Consider the following 18,706-nt stretch of genomic DNA (forward strand, 5'->3'; position numbering starts at 1 on the left):
AGGCAAACAATAAAGCAAAACTTTTGCCATCATTCAACTCAATTATGAAGCAGATCCAGACAACATCCAATTCATTATATGCTTAGCAATGTCACTGTTTGGACATTCTCGCATGATCTGACTCAATCCGTTTTTATCTCATGGTTGTTCAAACCAAACCTGCGTCCCATTAAGAGTAGGATTTTGCATTTACATGCAAGTGCGTCCGATCTTGAATTCAGCTGAAGCACTATATATTTAGCTAACAATTGTCTCTTATTATACTCAAGTCTGCCAATTTAATATTTGGGGAGAGGAAGAGGAACTTGGGATCAAGGAAGAAATTTGAAGGATTGGCAGCAACGGTCCATGTGCTTACCTTCGAAGGAGAGCTTCACAAGAACATGTGCTTTGTAATATGAATAATCATAACAGTTGATATGTATGGAGAACATAATTGGTATCAAGGAATAAAACATGATATTAAGAGATCAACTGATCAAAGCAAGACATGTATATAATTTTGACAAAGCTTGTATACATGAGAAGGTGGATGTGGGTTGAGTTCTTCATCTCGCAGTGAGTTCGAGCATTTTCATGAGTCTGTACAGCATCATGAGGCTGGCGTCGGTTTCTGGCTCTACCATTAATTTTGCCTTTGATTTTGCAGCGGGCGTCTTCACAGCATGAAGAGAGAGAACCATTATTCTACTCAACTTTCGGTCCGTCAACACATTGCCCACATTCTTTATCTTATTGTGGCAAATGATTTAAATTTTTTGGTTGCCAGAAAAATCCGGTCCACTATAGATGCCAGGCATCGCCATGGGCGATCTGGTCAACCACAGTGATGCAATGGCGAGCTGGAAACTGGGAATATGCCTTCACACCTTCTCCTTCTTTGGTAGCCGTTGACTCCGTTCATGTCAACCACGTCACAGTTTCCTTTCTTCCTTCCACCAACGGAAACTCGGAGTAATCAATAAATAGAACTCCGCACCCTTCTCTTTACTGTCTCTCTCGTTCCGAGCGAGGTCGATCAGTCGAGGAGGAAAGGAAGGAGAAAGGACGAAATAGAGAAAGAAGTTATGGACGGTGATGGGGTTCATCGAGGGACCGTCAAGTGTGCCGCGTGGATTCGGCGGAGGAACGAGGTTTACGCTCTCCTCGCGAAGTCTGCTCACAGGTCGTCGCCGCCAGTCCTTCAAATCTCTTCCTACGATCCCAACTCCCTGTCCCTCTCCCCCAAGGTACCTTTTTCTCCGTCGATCCTGGAACCCCAACTCGTTTTTCTTTCTGAGAGTTGAGGGACGCAGAGCAGGACTCGGAAGATGAAGATGGTGGTCATTTGTACTTTATTTTTATGGTTGGTAGGGCGAGTACGTCTGCGAGGACGGTGATCCCATCTGCATCGCGGTTCATCCCAGCGGAGACGAGATTGTTTGCTCGATGCGGAACGGTGTGAGGCAAGGATTTATCTCCGTTCTTTCCTCTTCTTTTGATATACTAAATGTTCGTGCTCTTTTTGTGTTCTTTCCGGTAGAATTTTCTTCTTTTTTTAGGTTCTCAATGATGTTGCTTGCTCCTAAACTTTTTATTGATAATGGCACAAAATGGGGAATTAATCATTTCAAGGCCTTCCAGATGATTTTTTTTTTTGTTAACTATGGCTTATGTAGCTTGAATTGTATGCGTTTGAGCTTAAAAGTTAAAATTGCCTGCGATGCCCACAAAGATAATACATGGAGTTCTTTACCACATTTATGAATGGTGAGTACCTCACACTCTATCTCTTAGAGTGTCAAGGAGCGAACGCCAGAAGGTTTATGTTCCGGCTTGGGCACCCGAGTCGAGCTTTCAGAACGCTTGGTTACTATCTGCATTGTCTTTCTACTTCCTGAATTTATGGTATCTTGTCTTTCCATTTTCTTTGCATAAATATTTCTTGGTTCTCTTTCATGATTATTCTCAATTGTCTTTCTTGATGGATATGACGTAATGACGTAATATGCTTAGAGACAGAGACAAATATGTTATATGATGAAGGAGACCTGTGCAGATTTGGTGGAAGCATTGGGAATATGAAATGAAAGCAGTGTCACTGCTAAAAGATACAAGTGATGATACGGATCAAACATGAAGAGACCCTTCGGCAAAAAGCTGTTGCCCTTATCGTTGAAACAGAAGATTTCACTTGGGTGTTAAGAACGTAAAGCATCCCTTCACGTATTAGGCTGGTCGAATTGAAGAAACATCATCACCCACACGATTACCTCGTAATTCTTGCAATTTTATGAAGACATGATTAGAAAGTTGCTGTTAAAGGTTTCTACATTAAATTCCGCCCTACACAAGGATAACTTGAGAAGTCTAGTGTACATAATTACCACACGAATTTGATTAGATTCACCAACTTACTAATCTAACATGATTTTTTGGACTACTTTGGTGAGAACGAGGTCCCCCATCATTGTGACCTTTTTTACTTTCTCACAAGATTTTGTACCATGGTCATTAAATCATTGTCATTTTGAATTTTTTATCAACATTATTGCGATAAAATTCAGATTTCTTTTCCATTAAACTATGCATCAACTTTTCTCTTTTTCATTGAAAAATGTTTGGAGTGCTACGTTATATTTTGGAGCAGATTTTCTTAAAATTATCATGATCTGTTAGTCTACCACTCTACCAGGATTAAAGTGCAGACAGTAGGCAGCAGTATGGGTATGTTTTAGTGAGTACGCTTGGTCATGTATGAATTTCTTTGTCATAATTCACTTGATAATTTTCTTGCAGAGATATCAATCTTTTGTTTTGATTATTCTTTCTGCATTATGTGATTCATGAATACAAATATATTGAAACCGTCCTTGTTGGGGAACAGATTAATTGAATTCTCTGATGTGGAGACGGGCATAAAATTTGTCACAAAGGACTTCCCAGTTCTCCAAGGTGTTGGCCTTCAGAAATGTCTTTCCTTTAGCACTGATGGATCAAAATTTGCATCGGGTGGGGAGGTATAGTTATTTTTAGTCAGAACTCGAATTTAGATTTCATTAAGAAAACTTATATCTTAACCCAAAAAAAAAAAATGTTATAAACTGAGATTGTTTTCCAGCCTACATTTGGTAGGATCTACATTGTAACCATATGCCAATTCAATTATCTATTAAATTAAAACTAAACTTTTCAAGTTAATTATACCGTCAGCATATCTTTCTGTTGAACAATGACTATCTAAGTTCCAGCTTTCGTACGTTCTGCACTCACCAAAGTTCTTCCTTTTCCTGTCCAATTTATAGGATGGGCATCTTAGGATATTTGAGTGGCCAAGTCTTAATGTTCTCCTGGATGAACCAAGGGCTCATAAATCCTTCAGAGATATGGACTTCAGGTAAATTGCTTTGAGAAATCAAACTGGACAATTTAACCTAGTATGTGAATCTTCTTGTTCATGCACATGGATGTTCTAATAGTTCAAATCATGATTGTTCAGTCATAGATTTGTCTGTGTATATTTACAATTACATGTAAATATGCTATTATGATCTCAGATGCCTTGATATACATTATCTCTACATGGTAGGCTCCAGCTCAAGTAAATTTCTCTTCGTTTTTTTTGTTTTTTTTTTTTCTTATGATCCTCCAGTTTGGGCTCTGAAGTTCTTGTCTCAACATCTACTGATGGTCATGCTCGAATATGGAATGCAACTGATGGTGTTCCCTTACAGTCATTGACTCGCGTTGCGGTAAATATTAATTTCTTTGTGACCTTATGGTTGTCATGACAGTATTTATTGTAGTTTGTATCCATTTAATTCACATGCTCTTTACTGCAGGATGAGAAGCTCGAGTGCTGTCGATTTTCCAAGGATGGAACTAAGCCATTTCTCTATTGCACCGCACAGCATGGTATGGTAGTAACATTTCTTGTCTTGCTTTTGAGAGTATAGTGTGCCCTGGACAATGAATTCTATTGCCAGTGATTTCTGTGTACATTTTCCAGCTGTTTAAACTCTTTGTTTTGGTCTCAAAAATTTTCAGGTGGCAAAGTGCTTATTGTAGTATGGGATGTCAGTACATGGAACAGGCTTGGACACAAAAGTCTGTCTAGAAAGCCCATCTCTACATTCTCGATCAGTCATGATGGAAAGTATCTTGCACTGTAAGGGACATAACCTCTATATCACGATGTCTGGTTTTTTAGCATTTAGTTTGGATTATTCAAATAAGTTACTTGGCAATCATTGGTGAACAGAGAACTCTTAGTCTTAGGTCTTAAATATCCAACTTAAAAATAATTTTCTAGTATTCTTTTACCTCTCTCCAAACGATTATTTTATCAACTGAGGAAGAAAGAATCATATAAGTTTAGGAAGTGACAAATCAAAAGTTATACGTGCAGGTCTACTGTGCATTTGTTGGGTGGTTACACATGTTATTTACATAATATGCATTATCTTTTACAGGGGCAGCCATGATGGAGACATTGGCATTGTTGATGTGAAGAAAATGGAACTAATCCAGTGGGCTAAAAGGGTTTTTCTAGGAACCCAAATTTCATGTCTAGATTTTTGTCCAACAGAAAGGTAAATTCAGTATCAATGAACCCTTTTGAATATAATGAGCTCCTTATCTTCATGCCTATTTGATGTTGATACTTTATAGTTTATACCATTACCTTTAGTTTGATTGCTAATATGTTCTTAATGGGAAAAGATTTGGAAGGCACACATGGCCGAAACTGTACTGCTCCCTTGGGTGTGTCATTATTTTGATTAGGTGCCTTACCATAAATGTTTCCACATAAAAAAGAATTATCAAACTTCTGCTGTAAGTAGGACGCAAATCAACATTTAGGATGCTTCAACACCTGCAAACAACCTGGAGTCACTTATAGGCTATCTGACAAGATATATGTCACAGTTCTTTAGACAAGTTGACTGCTTCCAGGTTTATATCATACATACTGTCCTGTGTGCTCTACAATATCTACCTTTGGTGGGCTACAAGTTGGGTAAAATAATCAATTTGGCAGAAACATCCTTTCTTCCAAAATTAATGTGTTGAGTTTTCTGAAAGCTAATTTACTTTTGACTTAATGGATATTTCAGAAAAATGAACTTTAGATTATTGTTTAGAAATTTTGCTGTTCTGCTGATCTAGATTTTCTACTTCATTCCAAGAAACGGTATATGTGCATTAAGTGTATATGGCAGTAACAATCTAGAAATACTGGCCATTAGACGTGAATGCTCTCTCTCCTAGTGCCTATGGAACATACTTCTTGAAACGTATACTCCATTGTGTATGTAATCTAGTCTTACGTTTGAGCTTGTCTAAAGCTCTCTTAGGCTTCAGTTTTCTGTCTGGTTTCTGTAATATGATTTAACCAGAAATGTGCGGCAAAAAGTCTAAAGCATAAACCCCTTCATGGAACTTGATCAAGGAGGTTATTTGCATATGGTCATGGCCTTCGAGTCAATTGCAAGTTCATGTATCATTGCTTAATAGTGCCATTTCCACTGTAATAGATGTCCTTCTATTAGGACTTCTTTGATGTACATAATGAAGTAGAGATTGTTGGATTGCAGGGTAATCCTTTCTGCATCAAATGGATCGGAAGTAACTGTCACTAAGCTGAATATCCGAGACTGGAAAGGTGCTCTCTCTCTCTCTCTCTCATATACATACACACGCACACACATACCCATGTTCACACGTGCATACTTAGACAAATTAAAATGGATCAACATTATGTGTGCATAAGCCAGTAATTGCTAATAACAGAAGCTATAAATTTTTGCAGAATGGCAGATATATCTGCTGCTGTTGGGACTCTTCCTTGCTTCTGGTGTTCTATTCTATGCGTTCTTCAAGAATTCTGATTCGTTTTGGAACTTCCCTGTTCGAACAACTCAGCATCACAGGCCGTCCATGGGATCTTTTCCTGGGGATTCTCAATCAGTAGATGAACTTTGACACGCTGTGAGCCTTCCTAGTGTATCTTCTTGTTAAGGAGAATGTGTTCCTTCAGTTGTAAATGACAGTGGGCATAAATTTTGGCCTCATTGTGGTTTCCCTTAAATTTAAAGAAATTTATTTCTGCAAGTGTATCTCTAGGCCGACACTGCACATCCTTTTCATGAAAAATGTCAGAGAGTTTCATTAGTCTTGTGCTTTAGTTTTTCTTTGTCATTTGATCGGCAGCGTTTTCAATCAAAACTGGCTGATTATGAAGTTTTGGTGTTCAAGTGTATACAAACTAAGTTGAATTGTTTTATCTTGGTTGACAACAAACAACGGGCATTACGTGATAAAAGTCTGGTTTTTCAATTCTTTCAAACTACCATATTATGCCAAGGGACTATCCTAGAGCCGAAGTTTTGGCCTTCAAGTAATTAAGACTGACACCTAATGCTGCGGAGACAGCTCTTGTTGGCATCAAGAGAGAAGCTTGCGCTTATATTTGTTCGCAACAAGAACTTATGCTATAATGGCATGCCATATGTGTTTCGAAAATATATTATGACCTCTGGTACTTTTTATAGCCTGTAGTAGCTTTTGAAAGCCTTATTTTAATAGAAACTAACATCCTTAAGGCAATTTTTATGGTAGTTCTATATCTTTTACATATTACCCATTTCCCTGGTCCTGAGTGGTTTTATACCAAAATCCAATGATATAATTACCATCTCTGGCTAAATTAATCCTAGCCACCATATTTTACGTGGTTGGCTAAGCTAAGAAACGTTCTCTACATTGTTTGTGCTGCAAACAATTTGCAGCAAACATTCTCCCACGCGCAAATACACGCTCGCAGGATGAACATAAACAGAGACTAAAGTTTATATCCTTGAGCAACTGCTTCCTCCCTCTTGTCAAAGGGCACGACTCCATTCACATCCCAAAACTAAGGAATCTTATGCACATCCCAAAACTAAGGAATCTTATGCCTAACAGAGGAGCTAGAAATTTTGGCTGAAGATACAGTAATTCAATAACTTTAATGTTTTTAGGGGCACCTACATATATAAATAATCAAATATATCAAAGTTTTAGTTTTAACAAAAAAATAAACAAACAGGCTGGTCACACCAGCCTTCATGTGACTTCGCCGCTACTCACCAGCCACCATGTGGCTCCGCCACTGCTTATATGCTGCTGACAGGGTGTTCGTGTTATCACATGATGTACCCTTCTCTTTCTGTATCTTTGAGGCTTCGATCCAGTTTCTCATTGACCGTAGGGGTGACTTTTAGTTGCTGTTTGATTCGGATTCATTGAGATCTAACAAACCGAAGATTTATTCTTTTTCTCGCAAAGTATGTAAACATGAGACAACGTTGAAGTCACTTCTGAAAGCAAAGTCGATTGGTTGGTCTTCATTTTATAAGAGGACAATCTCTTGAAGGACCAATAAGTTGGCCCCTCAAAAGCAAACCTCGACTACCAACTTGTAGAAATTTTCGAGAAATTTGGAGTGCTGTAAATAAATGTTCGTTAATGTATTTCTATTTTCTGGATTTGAAAACTAATTTCAAATATTTTAAATTCATTTAAAAATAAAGAAAAACAAGAATGGTAACTCTATACTGTATCGGCAAGCAATTGATATGATATGTATTAATTAAGATGGAACAATGACGACACCCCGAAACACCGAAAGCAAACCTTATATCCTAAAAGAGTAAGAGGTTGGGTAAGGACTTCGGCTTCTTTTTAACGGGTCAACCTTCGACTTGGCCGAGAGCAGCCACTAATGAGGTTAAGAGGAGCCATAGCGGGCGAAACAAGGCTGCCCTTCATGTGGAATCAGGCCCTTCATGACCGTGTTGACCCCCAAAATGGGTCAAGAGGGAGGAGTGGGAGGCGTAGAGCAGCTGGTGCAATCCTTGCATGCAAATGGAATTTAGCTTAGAATTGTAGCCGAGGGAGGAGCGGGAGGAGAGGCAACGACTCTAAGCAAAGGTTCTTGAATACCAAGGAGGTGGGTTGAGTCCAAGTCCGGTCTAGTCCAGCCTAGGTCTTCGCTAAACCCAGTCACTTAGGGTCAGCCTAGGGCGAACCTAGGCGAATTCTGATCTGAACCAAGGCCCACAACGTGCGGGCTAAGGGGAGGACGAGTTAGGGTCGAGACACTAAGTCTCGAGTTTGATTTCTTGCTTGCGTTTCTTTGTTTTAGCGTGCGCAATTGCTTTGGCATTCAATTCCGTTTTGGATTTCGTTTTTGAGGTTTGGATCACATGTTTAGATCCACTTTTGATTGAGAGCTATAAATACATTGTACTCCTTTGTTTTGGTATGCGTTTTTTAGACAATTATTATGGAAGTAGAAAATTTGGAGGTAATTTAGAAGAAGGAAAATTCATTGTCAAGTGTCTCTCTCTCTCCTCACGGATTGATCTCTCTTCTCCCTTTGCGCAATTCTTCTACCCGCGTCTCTTGTCATCTCTCTTCTCTTGAACACATTTGGGAATGTCGGCAACCATGGCGAGATTTCTGAAGAAGATCTTCAATCCAGCGGGTATTTCTTCTTTCTATGCCTAAATCTCTTTTCTCTTCTCATCCACTCGCCCAAGGAATCGACGGCTTGAAGACTCCTCTTGCTCCGGCGTGAAGAGCTCTCCACAAGACCACGGCTTACCCCAAGAGATCAGCAACGAACTAGTGCAGCCAACACTCTCCACCGTGAAGGCTTGAGGCTACTCGTTCCCGGGAAGGCTCGTCATCTTTTAGGCAACTAGAAGGTGAGGGCAGACGACCAAAGGCTTCCGATTTGAGAGGTTAGTGCATTCGTTTAAGAGCTGAAATTGTGTAACGCCGTTGTGTCGATTTGAGTTGAGATTCTGCCATTAAGGGACTATTGATCTTCACGGTTTCAGCCAAGAGGATCACTGGTTCACTTAGGAAGAAGCTCTCCCTAAATCGGTTCTTACGAGTCACAAGGGAGACTCTTAGCCGATAGCAAGGATCTCGCAATTTCGAGGGTCTTTTCCTTCGGTTTTCAAGTATCATTTCATGTGTTAGTTTATGTTCTTGCGCCTGTTAGCTTGCTGTGTGAAAAAGAGAAAAACAGAAAGAAAAACAAAAAAAGAAAGAAAGAAAAGAGGCGAGAATTGAAAAAGAAAAGAAAATAAGAATCGCCCAAAAGAAAGAATCATGAATGTGGCAAGCTAGAGGCAATTCGGTTCAAATTAGTATCTCGTCGGAATCTGTAATTCCTGGCCACTGCTGCTAACATTCCGGCCAGTTTCTGGAATATCCGGTGAGCATTTGGGGGTAATCTCAGGCCGATCTCCATCAGGCTCGATCTGCACTAGAACCTCTCCAAGGATCTCGGTCACATTTGGGGAGAAACCGCGTGTGGCGTGGAGGAGCTCCTAGGTGACGCCACCTAGCCGCCGGTGCATTTGGTGAATCAGCCTCATTCCTACAAAAGAGGTAAGTGGATCTCCAGCTTGGGCCCTTCGCCATCTCCACCCTACGCTTAGTCCATGTGGCAAGCATCGGGACACTTAGAGAGATCCTAGGATTTGAGTAGGAAGTGACGCACATTTGGTGGAGCACTAATTCGCCACCTCATAAAGTGTTTTTCTAGAATAGGAATCCCAGCTAGATAAGTTAGGATATTCCCCAACTTCGTAGGGAAGCAGCCTCATCCAGTTGCCACTTGTTCCTCCCTCAGCCTAGTCACCACATTAGCCAACTACCCAAGTCCATCTCCCCACATTTGTTGTGCCACCTAGCTAGACACCTCATCACTCAAGTCAATCTCCCCACATTTGTTGCGTCACCTAGCTAGACACCTCACCACCTTTCCTATCCTCTCTCCTAACATCTAGGAGATAGCCTCTACGTACCTGCCACCTATCCTCCACTTTAGCTAGGAACTCTCCCAGCCACACACCTCAGCAACCCACCAGCCACCTCACCTAGACACCTCACCGAATCCCTAGCCTCTCTCCTACTTACTTGGGAGATAGCCCTTATAGAAGTGCCACCTCGCCTAGCATCTTGGAGAACGATTCCCTTGGGGAATATCCTCCATAATCCTCAGCCCCAATTTCTCTCATCCGTTTTTATCCTAGTTCACACTTGAGTTACCTCAAGTTACTGCACCCCATTCCCCCTTACCATTCCCATTTCCTCAAACCGAGCAGCCTAAACCTACCCTAGCTACTTTGTAGGAACCCACGATTTAGGCCCTTCCCTTCACCAGGTCAACCTAGGATTTGAACCTTAGGACCCACCTTGCCTAACCTTTCATTGACCCAGCTCATTGGCCGAACCTAGCCCGGGCCCACCTGGTCCCACCTGGTCCGAGCTCACCCTGCCCAAGACCCGCACCTAGTTGGTTCCAACCCTAGTCCACAAGGAAGTCCGCCTAGTGCATCCTTGAGAGTCTTGGAACCGGCGGGTCTTGCCCCAGCCATCTCCGGCATCCTCAGGCCGCCGCCGGCCACCTCTGCTACTTTTCCGGCGACCTTCCGGCGTGGATCCCCGCAGGTCCCCAAGTCAGCCAGCAAGTGCATGGAGAGCTCCTAGGCGATTTCAGCAAGGAGATTCCTCAATCGCGCGACCCTTGGAGCGCTCTCATCCACCGACCGGCGTCTTCATCATTGGAGCCACAGCCCTACGCCGGCCTCTCCTCTTGTGTTGCTGTTAGTCCTCGAGTGTGGAATCTCACCTCGAGGCGTGTGGTTGCTTCGCCAAGCTAGCCTTGGCCGGTACACCCTACCCTTCTCTTTAGACTCGAGGGTGGTAGCATTTTATTTCTGCATTTTGATTTCAGCCCGACCTTGGGGTCGTCGTTGTGCATAGAGGGACCTCCACGGCACTGCGCCAAGGACACGACCTCGTGCCGACATTAGCCTCCTACGGGCGGGTGTGGTTTGATTCGATTAGGTTTGGTTTGATGGTTTGTTGAGTGAGTTTTGAGCGTTTTATCAAATGTATCGCTTCCGCTTGTACTAGCCTCACAGCTTTTAGTCAATTGTAGTAGGATTTGCTTGGGTTTGGGATTAGCCATTCTTGTATTCCGCTGCCTATTTGGGATTTTTAAGTCGGGGTCCTGTCCGACTGGGTAGTGTCATTGTTTTATTTGTCCTAGGAAAGTCTTCTGGTTGGTCCAAGGTGATCTTGGGGGTAGGCACGGCCGTCGGCTTCAGACTTTGGTCGGCCACGGGCAAGACCCTACCAATTTGGTGAGAAACCCCACTCACCCAATTAACCAATAGAGGTGGATTGACATAAGAAGCAGAAACCGTTAGAGGTGTGCTTGATGGGCGAGATATCTTATCACTTTTAATGAAAATGTGTGAACTAACCACGGGTCATGCACATGCGATGCTAAGAAATACACATGTATAAATTAAAAATGAGGTTTACTCACATAAAATAAATTCTAGTTAAAAACAGAATTATACATACGGTTCTGAAATAAACTCTAGTTAAAAACAGAATGATACATACGGTTCTCATGTAAGCCCACTTTAGTGGACAAGTGGCCACGATGGCTTCCTTTGGGCCAAGAGATATGTTGACCCCCTAGTCATATAAGAGTAGAGTTGCCTCTTGTCTTTGTCATAAATAAAATGAATCTAAAATACTTTTTTATTTGAAAAGTTTTGTCTCTCAAAAGATGCGTCTTTTATCAATCAATTGGTGCAGCACCACGTATCTCTTATCTATTCCAGAATACGCCCATTAATTCCATGGGTTTGTTCATTCAATGAGCCATAATTAATTTGTAATGGGTTTGTTTATTTAATGAACCATATATTAATTTGTAAATAGAAGAAGAATGTTATGAAATATATAATATATATATATATATATATATATATATATATATATATGTATATATATATATTGGGGTGAGATTAACATATGAGTATATGAGTGAAGGCCAAAGCCATCTTCGTTCCTTTTATCTCCACAAGATTCAGGGTTGTGTCAGATGATGTCCTAGTTGTGTTTCAATTTGTATAATTGGTATTCTTTTTTCTTTTTTTTCAGAGTAGAAAGTTGAAGCCATTAGAGTTCAAAATGACCATATCGAGAGGGTCAGAAGGAGAGGAGGTGGAGGCGGAGAGGGGGAAAAAGGAGAGGCAGAGGAGGGGAAGGGGAAAGAAGGAAGAAGGAGAGGAGGATGGGGGACCGGCCGGGCTGGGCCGCGTCATTGGGCTCGCGCCCGGCTTGGGACCCAGATTCGGCCCGACCGGGCCAGGTACGGGTACCTGCCGGCAGCTTGGCCCGACGCTTAGGCTTACTCATACTCCGTCCCGACAACTTTATACAATTTTTTATTTTTTAAAAAATAAAAATATATAAACATCTTCCTCCTAAAATTATCCCTCAAAAAAAAAAAATTAATAGACCTCATGATTTTTTTTTTTCTTCTACTTCTCCACCGCCATTATGCATCGTTTGCTTCACACATTTTCCTAATCATGTAACAAACACTGAAGCTAAGAAATCAGGTAGGGGCTAGCATGTATAGAAGAGAAAAGCTATCCCTCTAATTTTCATGGCAAAACTAAATCCACCCTTTCCTTACAGTACTTTTGACAGCTTTATTCATTCAAACACCTCAAGAAGCAAGAAATTTTGGGCTGAGGGACACTAATTTCAAATTTTCATGCTTTTACATGTACAAATGTACATAAATGATCAACTATTTAAAATGAAAAATAAAGAAAATTTGTGGTTGGTGCAAGCAATTGCCAAAACCATTTCATATGTGGCTCCGCTACTGCAGCAGACGGAAAGGATATGAGTAGAGGAAATATAAATTTCCCCAAGTAAAATCTCTAATCAAGTTTCAACCTTTCCATTTTATAAGTTGAGATTCCTTACATGTTTGCCTTCCCCATTGAGAAGGTAAAAGTTTTCCTATGCACGTTGATTAACAAGGTAAAAGTTTTTCTGTCTAAACCCGGAGAACCTAAATGCATAAGAAATTGAAAACCAAAAACGCTAAGGGGCGTTTGGATGACACCCTCCTCTAACCCAGTTTTATAAAAACTTGACTTTATGAAAAACATGTTTTTTTAATGAATTTTAGAATTTTTTTTCTTGTTTGGGTAAGACGGCCAAAATCTCGTATTTAAATAACCTAAGGGGATCAGGTTTTTCACTATCTTTTACAAAACCAGGTTTTGTCAAAACTGAGTATTCTTCAAACCCAGTTTTCATGGCACCTAAACATTTCAAAACCTGGTTTTGAAGTGTCACTTAAACACTCCCTTAAAAGTCTAAAGGGGCTTTTGAATGATATCTCAAAACTAAGTTTTGGAGGAAAAACTCAGGTTTGGAGTGTTTGGCTGCCATCGAAACTAAGTTTGAGGAAAACCCAGTTTTGATAAAACCTGCTTTTGTAAAATAAAGTGAAAAACTTGAGCCCTCTCAGGTTATTCACAAAAACCAGGTTTTAATGCTAATTAAAAAAAAAACTATAGTTTTCATAAAACCAAGTTTTTAGAAAACTAGTTTAGATAATAATATAATCCAAATACCCCCTAAAACTATACCTAACAGTTTATATTCCTAAGTATTTTGTAGAAAATAACTAGGTATTCGCGCTGGTGCACTGGAGCGAAAACCGATATATACGACATTGAACTGTGAAATTATTTTTTTATTAATTAAGTAATTAAGTTAACACGGCTGTTTTCTATAAGCAATAAATTCCCTTTCGACATTGGCCTCTCATTACCTTCATTAAGTAATAAAAATACATGATTTCCACAATAATCACCTACCATTGCAAAATTTAATATATTATTCAACTTATAAGCTTCATCCTTATGGTTCACTTTGGCCCTATTGGGTCTGGTTCGCCTAGTGATACTGTCTCGGAATCCACGAGAAAGTATCATATTCATACGGGCTTTCTTTCTCCAAAAAAGAAAAATATTTGTTTTGTTACAAGTATGCATTTAGATTCAACTAGAGGAGATTTGAAAAATCATGAGTTGTTCGAGTCTTATTTGAGACTATAATTATCATTATTTTAAATTATTATACCTTTATTTTGATTACATTTTCGATATCAAAATAAAAAATCTTTACTCATATCGTAAAATTGATTTTATTTCTTTGGATCTTATTTACAAAACCAGCGCAACAGCTCCAAATATGAACAATATTATTAGCGGATATTTACAAAACCAAGAAGATATTTTATTTTTGTATTCATACAGGCGCATGCGCGCGCGCGCGCGCACACACACACACACAAGAAAGTGGTACTTCATCCTTCTCATCCTTCTGTGTACTTATGGAATAGACTAGAAGCTACATTAAACGGACGTCAGAGAGATATCAGACTCAGAGAGATGGCTACTGGTTTCACGGCGTGCTCTGCCATGGACAAGGCAAAGGTGCTATTGGAGATTGTGAGGGGAAGATGGTTCATGGTGTTTGCTTCTTTACTTATTATGTCTGCATCTGGTTCTTCCTATCTCTTTGCCATCTACTCCCCAAGCATCAAGTCCTCTCTGGGCTACACCCAGCAGACGCTCAACACTCTGAGCTTCTTCAAGGACCTCGGCGCCAACGTAGGCATCCTCTCCGGCCTCATCAATGAGGTCACTCCCCCTTGGGTGGTGCTCGCCATAGGAGCCGCCATGAACCTCGGTGGCTACCTCATGATGTGGCTCGCAGTCACCAGACGCATCTCCCAGCCCAAGCTGTGGCAGATGTGCCTCTACATGTGGATCGGCTCCGACTCTCAGTCCTTCGCCAACACAGGATCCCTCGTCACCTGCGTCAAGAACTTCCCGCAGAGCCGCGGCATGGTGCTTGGCCTGCTTAAGGGATTCATGGGGCTCAGTGGAGCTATCTTCACACAGCTCTACAATGCCATCTATGGCCACGACCCGGAGGGACTCCTTCTTCTCATCGCTTGGCTTCCTGCTGTCACTTCGATGCTCTTCCTCCCAGTAATTCGGATTATGAAGGTACTGTACATTTCTTTTCTGCAGTAGTAGCATCATCAAAAGAATTTGCAGCAAAAGTTAAGCCCACTTAAGGAAGAATGGTAGCTAAAAGGATGAAGTTTTAATTTGTTGTCATTTTTTTCAGTTCCTAAATGTTATTAGCTTTGTAATTTTTACTGTAAATTTAAAATTACCATGTTGGCAATGAAGATTTGCTTCAATCATGGTGTTGCCTCATGAGTTCTATTCCTTTAGCTTTCCTGCTAAGATTAACATCTTAATCATTTTATGGTTTAAGGAAATCTAAAGTTAAGTTGACTTAGGTGAAAACAATACAATAAATCACAGAAATCGATCTCATGCTACCTTTAAATCCTATTGCAGACAGAACGCCAAAAGAACGAGCAGAAAGTCTTCTACTCGTTCCTCTACATTGCGCTTGCTCTCGCTGGCTACCTCATGATAATGATCATCCTTCAAAGAAGAATTCACTTCACAGCTTCAGCTTACAGAAGCAGCGCTGCCATCGTTGTGTTGCTGCTCTTTCTTCCCCTCGCCATTATTGTGAGCGAAGAGATCTCAAAAATGAATCAATCCCCAATTCCTTGTGACACAGCTAGCGGGTTAAAAGAACCAGCGAAGCAACAACAGGTGGAGGAATCACCAGCAGTAGTTTCAGCACCAGCAGAATCCGGCGGAACTGCTCCACTAATACCCGATGGTTCAGTTTCTCGCATAAAGAGCATGTTCAGGTCTCCAGACAGGGGAGAGGACTACACCATACTTCAAGCACTAGTGAGCATCGACATGCTAATCCTGTTCTCTGCAGCCACATGTGGGGTAGGGGGGACCTTAACAGCCATTGACAACATGGGCCAGATAGGCGAGTCCCTCGGTTACTCGGCGCAGAGCATCGGAACATTTGTGTCCCTGATAAGCATTTGGAACTTCTCCGGCCGCGTCGCTGCCGGATTTGTGTCGGAAATTTTCTTGACCAAGTACCAGTTTCCTCGGCCCCTGATGCTGAGTGGTGTTCTGTTGCTCGCTTGTGTAGGCCACCTGCTCATTGCCTTCCCAATTCCAGGGTCCCTCTACGTTGCTTCCATCATCATTGGCCTATGCTTTGGGGCACAATGGCCTCTGCTGTATGCCATAATCTCTGAAATCTTTGGGCTCAAATACTACTCTACGCTCTATAACTTTGGGTCAGTGGCCTCACCAATAGGGTCCTACATCTTCAATGTGAAGATTGCAGGGCAACTCTATGACAGGGAGGCCCTGAAGCAGAGGGCTGCCTCTGGGTTGCCCTTTGAGAATGGGGAATTGAGCTGCACTGGGGTGCAGTGCTATAGGCTCTCCTTCATTATCATAACAGCAGCAACCTTCTTAGGGTTCTTGGTGTCCTTGGTGCTGGTGAGGAGGACCAAGAAGTTCTATGCAGGGGACATCTATGCTAGGTTCAGAGTGAATAATAACATGGAGATGGTGGATCCCACCTTGGGTGAGACTGAGGAGGAACAATGTGGTGCTGCACCAGCTGGTCAAGATCATAGGACCAAAAATTGAAGGTGGCACTGTTCTCTCTCTCTCTCTCTCTTTATATATATCACATCATTTTGATTCCCGTGCGCATTAGGCTAATGAGAGCAGCAAGTTCTCTCTCTCTCTCTTTAGTTTGTTACTCAAAAAACTATACCTAAGTTAAGAGAGTTTTTACCCCACAATTCATATGAAGGTTGAATGCAATGGTTAGTTTGCATGGTACTTTTGACCCCACATTTCATATGATTCTGATCAGGAAGGTTTATTTGGTGCTGTCTATATATGGTTCATCGTTTTTGATGAGCCTACGTCCAGGACCAAAGGTCCAGAAGAACGCACACGGAGAAAATATTATCAATTGAAGAGAATGAATACAACTATGCGTGAACAACATACTTTAAGGCTCAGCTTAGCAAATTGATAATTTCCAGCGTTTTCCTTTATCTACAAGATTTTGATTGATCTCATTTCTACAAGAAAGAAAAGGAGTGGCGTTTTGTCTATTTTGATTGATCTCATTTCTAAGAATTCTTCTAGCAATTTGATATAATGCCCATGACTAATGCATAACTTGACTAACATAATTAATTGCAAATGATATCTCAGGACAAGTCAAAGTAAGATACTGTAGAGATCCAATGATGTGCCTATAGAGAGTAGGATCACTGAATGGCTTATCTGCTTCCTCAATGCGAAACTTGCAACGCCAATCCCATTAGTAACTCCATCAATTACTCGTCCATCAAAAGAATGAGTTAGTTCCGCTAATCCTCGAACACCCCTAATGAATACTTTTTCATCCGGGTATTTGGAGTTACAAAGGTGTCGCCCGGGCACACATTGTGTTTTCTGGCTTGTGCTTCTTGGTAGCTATATGGCATTGGGTGTATTGGGTATCAGAAACCAGAGCCAGAGACGCTAGCGGCGCGCAAAATGCCTATACGAACAAAATTCGTTATTGCGGGATAGGGATATCGGACCAAAGCGTTTTGAAGTTTAGTCATTGGTGTGATGTTTGGTTTACAATCTTCCATTTTAGCTTTCTCCAATATATGGCTTGGCAGAGAAAACCGAGATATTCATCAAATGCCTCCTATGAGTTCCTTTTGCTATTGGATGAAAGGGCGAAACTGCCTCACTTTCTTCATGTTTTTGGGGTTCATAACTAATTTAGAACATAGCGGAAACATCTATCAATTAAAGTGTAACACATCTACGAATTGCAGTCCAAATGAATACCATTCATGAAAATCAAAACTAACAATCGGACTTTCATCAACCCGCCAGCCCAATGAGCTCCTTTGTCGTGGGAAAGAGTTAAAGCTGAATGAAACTTTCTCGTGTCCGCCATGGACAAAAAGTCTGGGAATGAGAGATGTCGTCTTGCTGTTGGTTTTTCCTTTTGCACGTCTCAGGTAGAATGTTCCTCCCAAGGAGACGAGCATCTCCCAGTCGGTAACTAATAATTTACTCTATTGTTGTAGTCATTTTTTTTATGAGCTCTAGTGATGAAAACAAGTTGAAATGTAAATGAAGAAGGTTTTGTGGATTCGTAAAAATGAACCAATAGGTTCAACTCCAAAAAGTTCTGTTCTTACCGATTTTAGGGTTTAATTTCTTTCAATTCCTTTGCTTTTTTTTAATTTGTTTTTGGCCACGTACAGTTTAATGGCAAAACCAGTTATTGACTTTAGATAATTAGCGAAAGTTGCGTATACTATGTTAAACATCTTTCCTCACTCAAATGGAAAAGTTTTGGTACTAAATTATCCAATTTGGATCCGATGTCGATATGCTCGATCTGGATAAGCATATAGGATCCAGTAATCGAATGCTGACCAACTTCATGTATAAATGTAAAATCGCTGCAAGATTTAAGATGTCATCAGCTGTTTCTAAGGTTGATTTAGACACGAAACTTAATCGAGAAATGTCATTGAAGCTGCCCATACCCATGTCGGGAGAACATATGTGAAGGCTATATCAAAAATTAGGTATGTGTGAGGGTGCGCACTACTACACATTAGACTCACAAGAGACATCGACACAACTCAGGACCCTAAAGGCAGGAGGAATGAAGGGGCTTTCGAACCCTTATCCTCCATGGTAGACTTGACGGGGCTTATGTTCAAGCTCTATCACCTTAAGCTAGGGGTGAACAACGAGTCGAACTACTCGAGCTCGACTCGTTAAAACTCCGCTCGTGAATGAGTTTGAGCTAAGTCATTTGCTTAACG

General features: G+C 41.1%; 2 protein-coding genes across 2 annotated transcripts; both read left to right on the forward strand.

The window, feature by feature from the left end:
• The first annotated feature begins 646 nt into the window (after nt 1-646).
• Nucleotides 647-6,153, forward strand: LOC116247670 (SEC12-like protein 1). Its single transcript, XM_031619919.2, has 10 exons — nt 647-1,229; nt 1,354-1,445; nt 2,867-2,999; nt 3,285-3,376; nt 3,632-3,731; nt 3,822-3,894; nt 4,027-4,147; nt 4,452-4,571; nt 5,577-5,644; nt 5,792-6,153. Exons 1-10 carry the CDS (start codon nt 1,068-1,070, stop codon nt 5,962-5,964), a joined length of 1,134 nt encoding a protein of 377 aa, XP_031475779.1. The 5' UTR covers nt 647-1,067; the 3' UTR covers nt 5,965-6,153.
• Nucleotides 6,154-14,313: 8,160 nt separating this feature from the next.
• LOC116254668 (uncharacterized) lies at nt 14,314-16,506 on the forward strand. Its single transcript, XM_031630206.2, has 2 exons — nt 14,314-14,948; nt 15,312-16,506. The coding sequence occupies exons 1-2, from the start codon at nt 14,325-14,327 to the stop codon at nt 16,491-16,493; spliced, it is 1,806 nt and encodes a 601-aa protein (XP_031486066.2). The 5' UTR covers nt 14,314-14,324; the 3' UTR covers nt 16,494-16,506.
• The last annotated feature ends 2,200 nt before the right edge of the window (nt 16,507-18,706 follow it).

This window comes from Nymphaea colorata, chromosome 1 (genome assembly GCF_008831285.2).
Source record: "Nymphaea colorata isolate Beijing-Zhang1983 chromosome 1, ASM883128v2, whole genome shotgun sequence".
NCBI lineage: Eukaryota > Viridiplantae > Streptophyta > Magnoliopsida > Nymphaeales > Nymphaeaceae > Nymphaea > Nymphaea colorata.

Bases quoted from the DNA above. Each gene is read 5' to 3' on its own strand.
- LOC116254668 (XM_031630206.2), top strand. From the start codon at position 14,325: ATGGCTACTGGTTTCACGGCGTGCTCTGCCATGGACAAGGCAAAGGTG. The intron at 14,949-15,311 runs GTACTGTACATT...ATCCTATTGCAG, and splicing joins CAGTAATTCGGATTATGAAG to ACAGAACGCCAAAAGAACGA.
- LOC116247670 (XM_031619919.2), top strand. From the start codon at position 1,068: ATGGACGGTGATGGGGTTCATCGAGGGACCGTCAAGTGTGCCGCGTGG. The intron at 3,732-3,821 runs GTAAATATTAAT...TCTTTACTGCAG, and splicing joins AGTCATTGACTCGCGTTGCG to GATGAGAAGCTCGAGTGCTG. The intron at 5,645-5,791 runs GTGCTCTCTCTC...AAATTTTTGCAG, and splicing joins GAATATCCGAGACTGGAAAG to AATGGCAGATATATCTGCTG.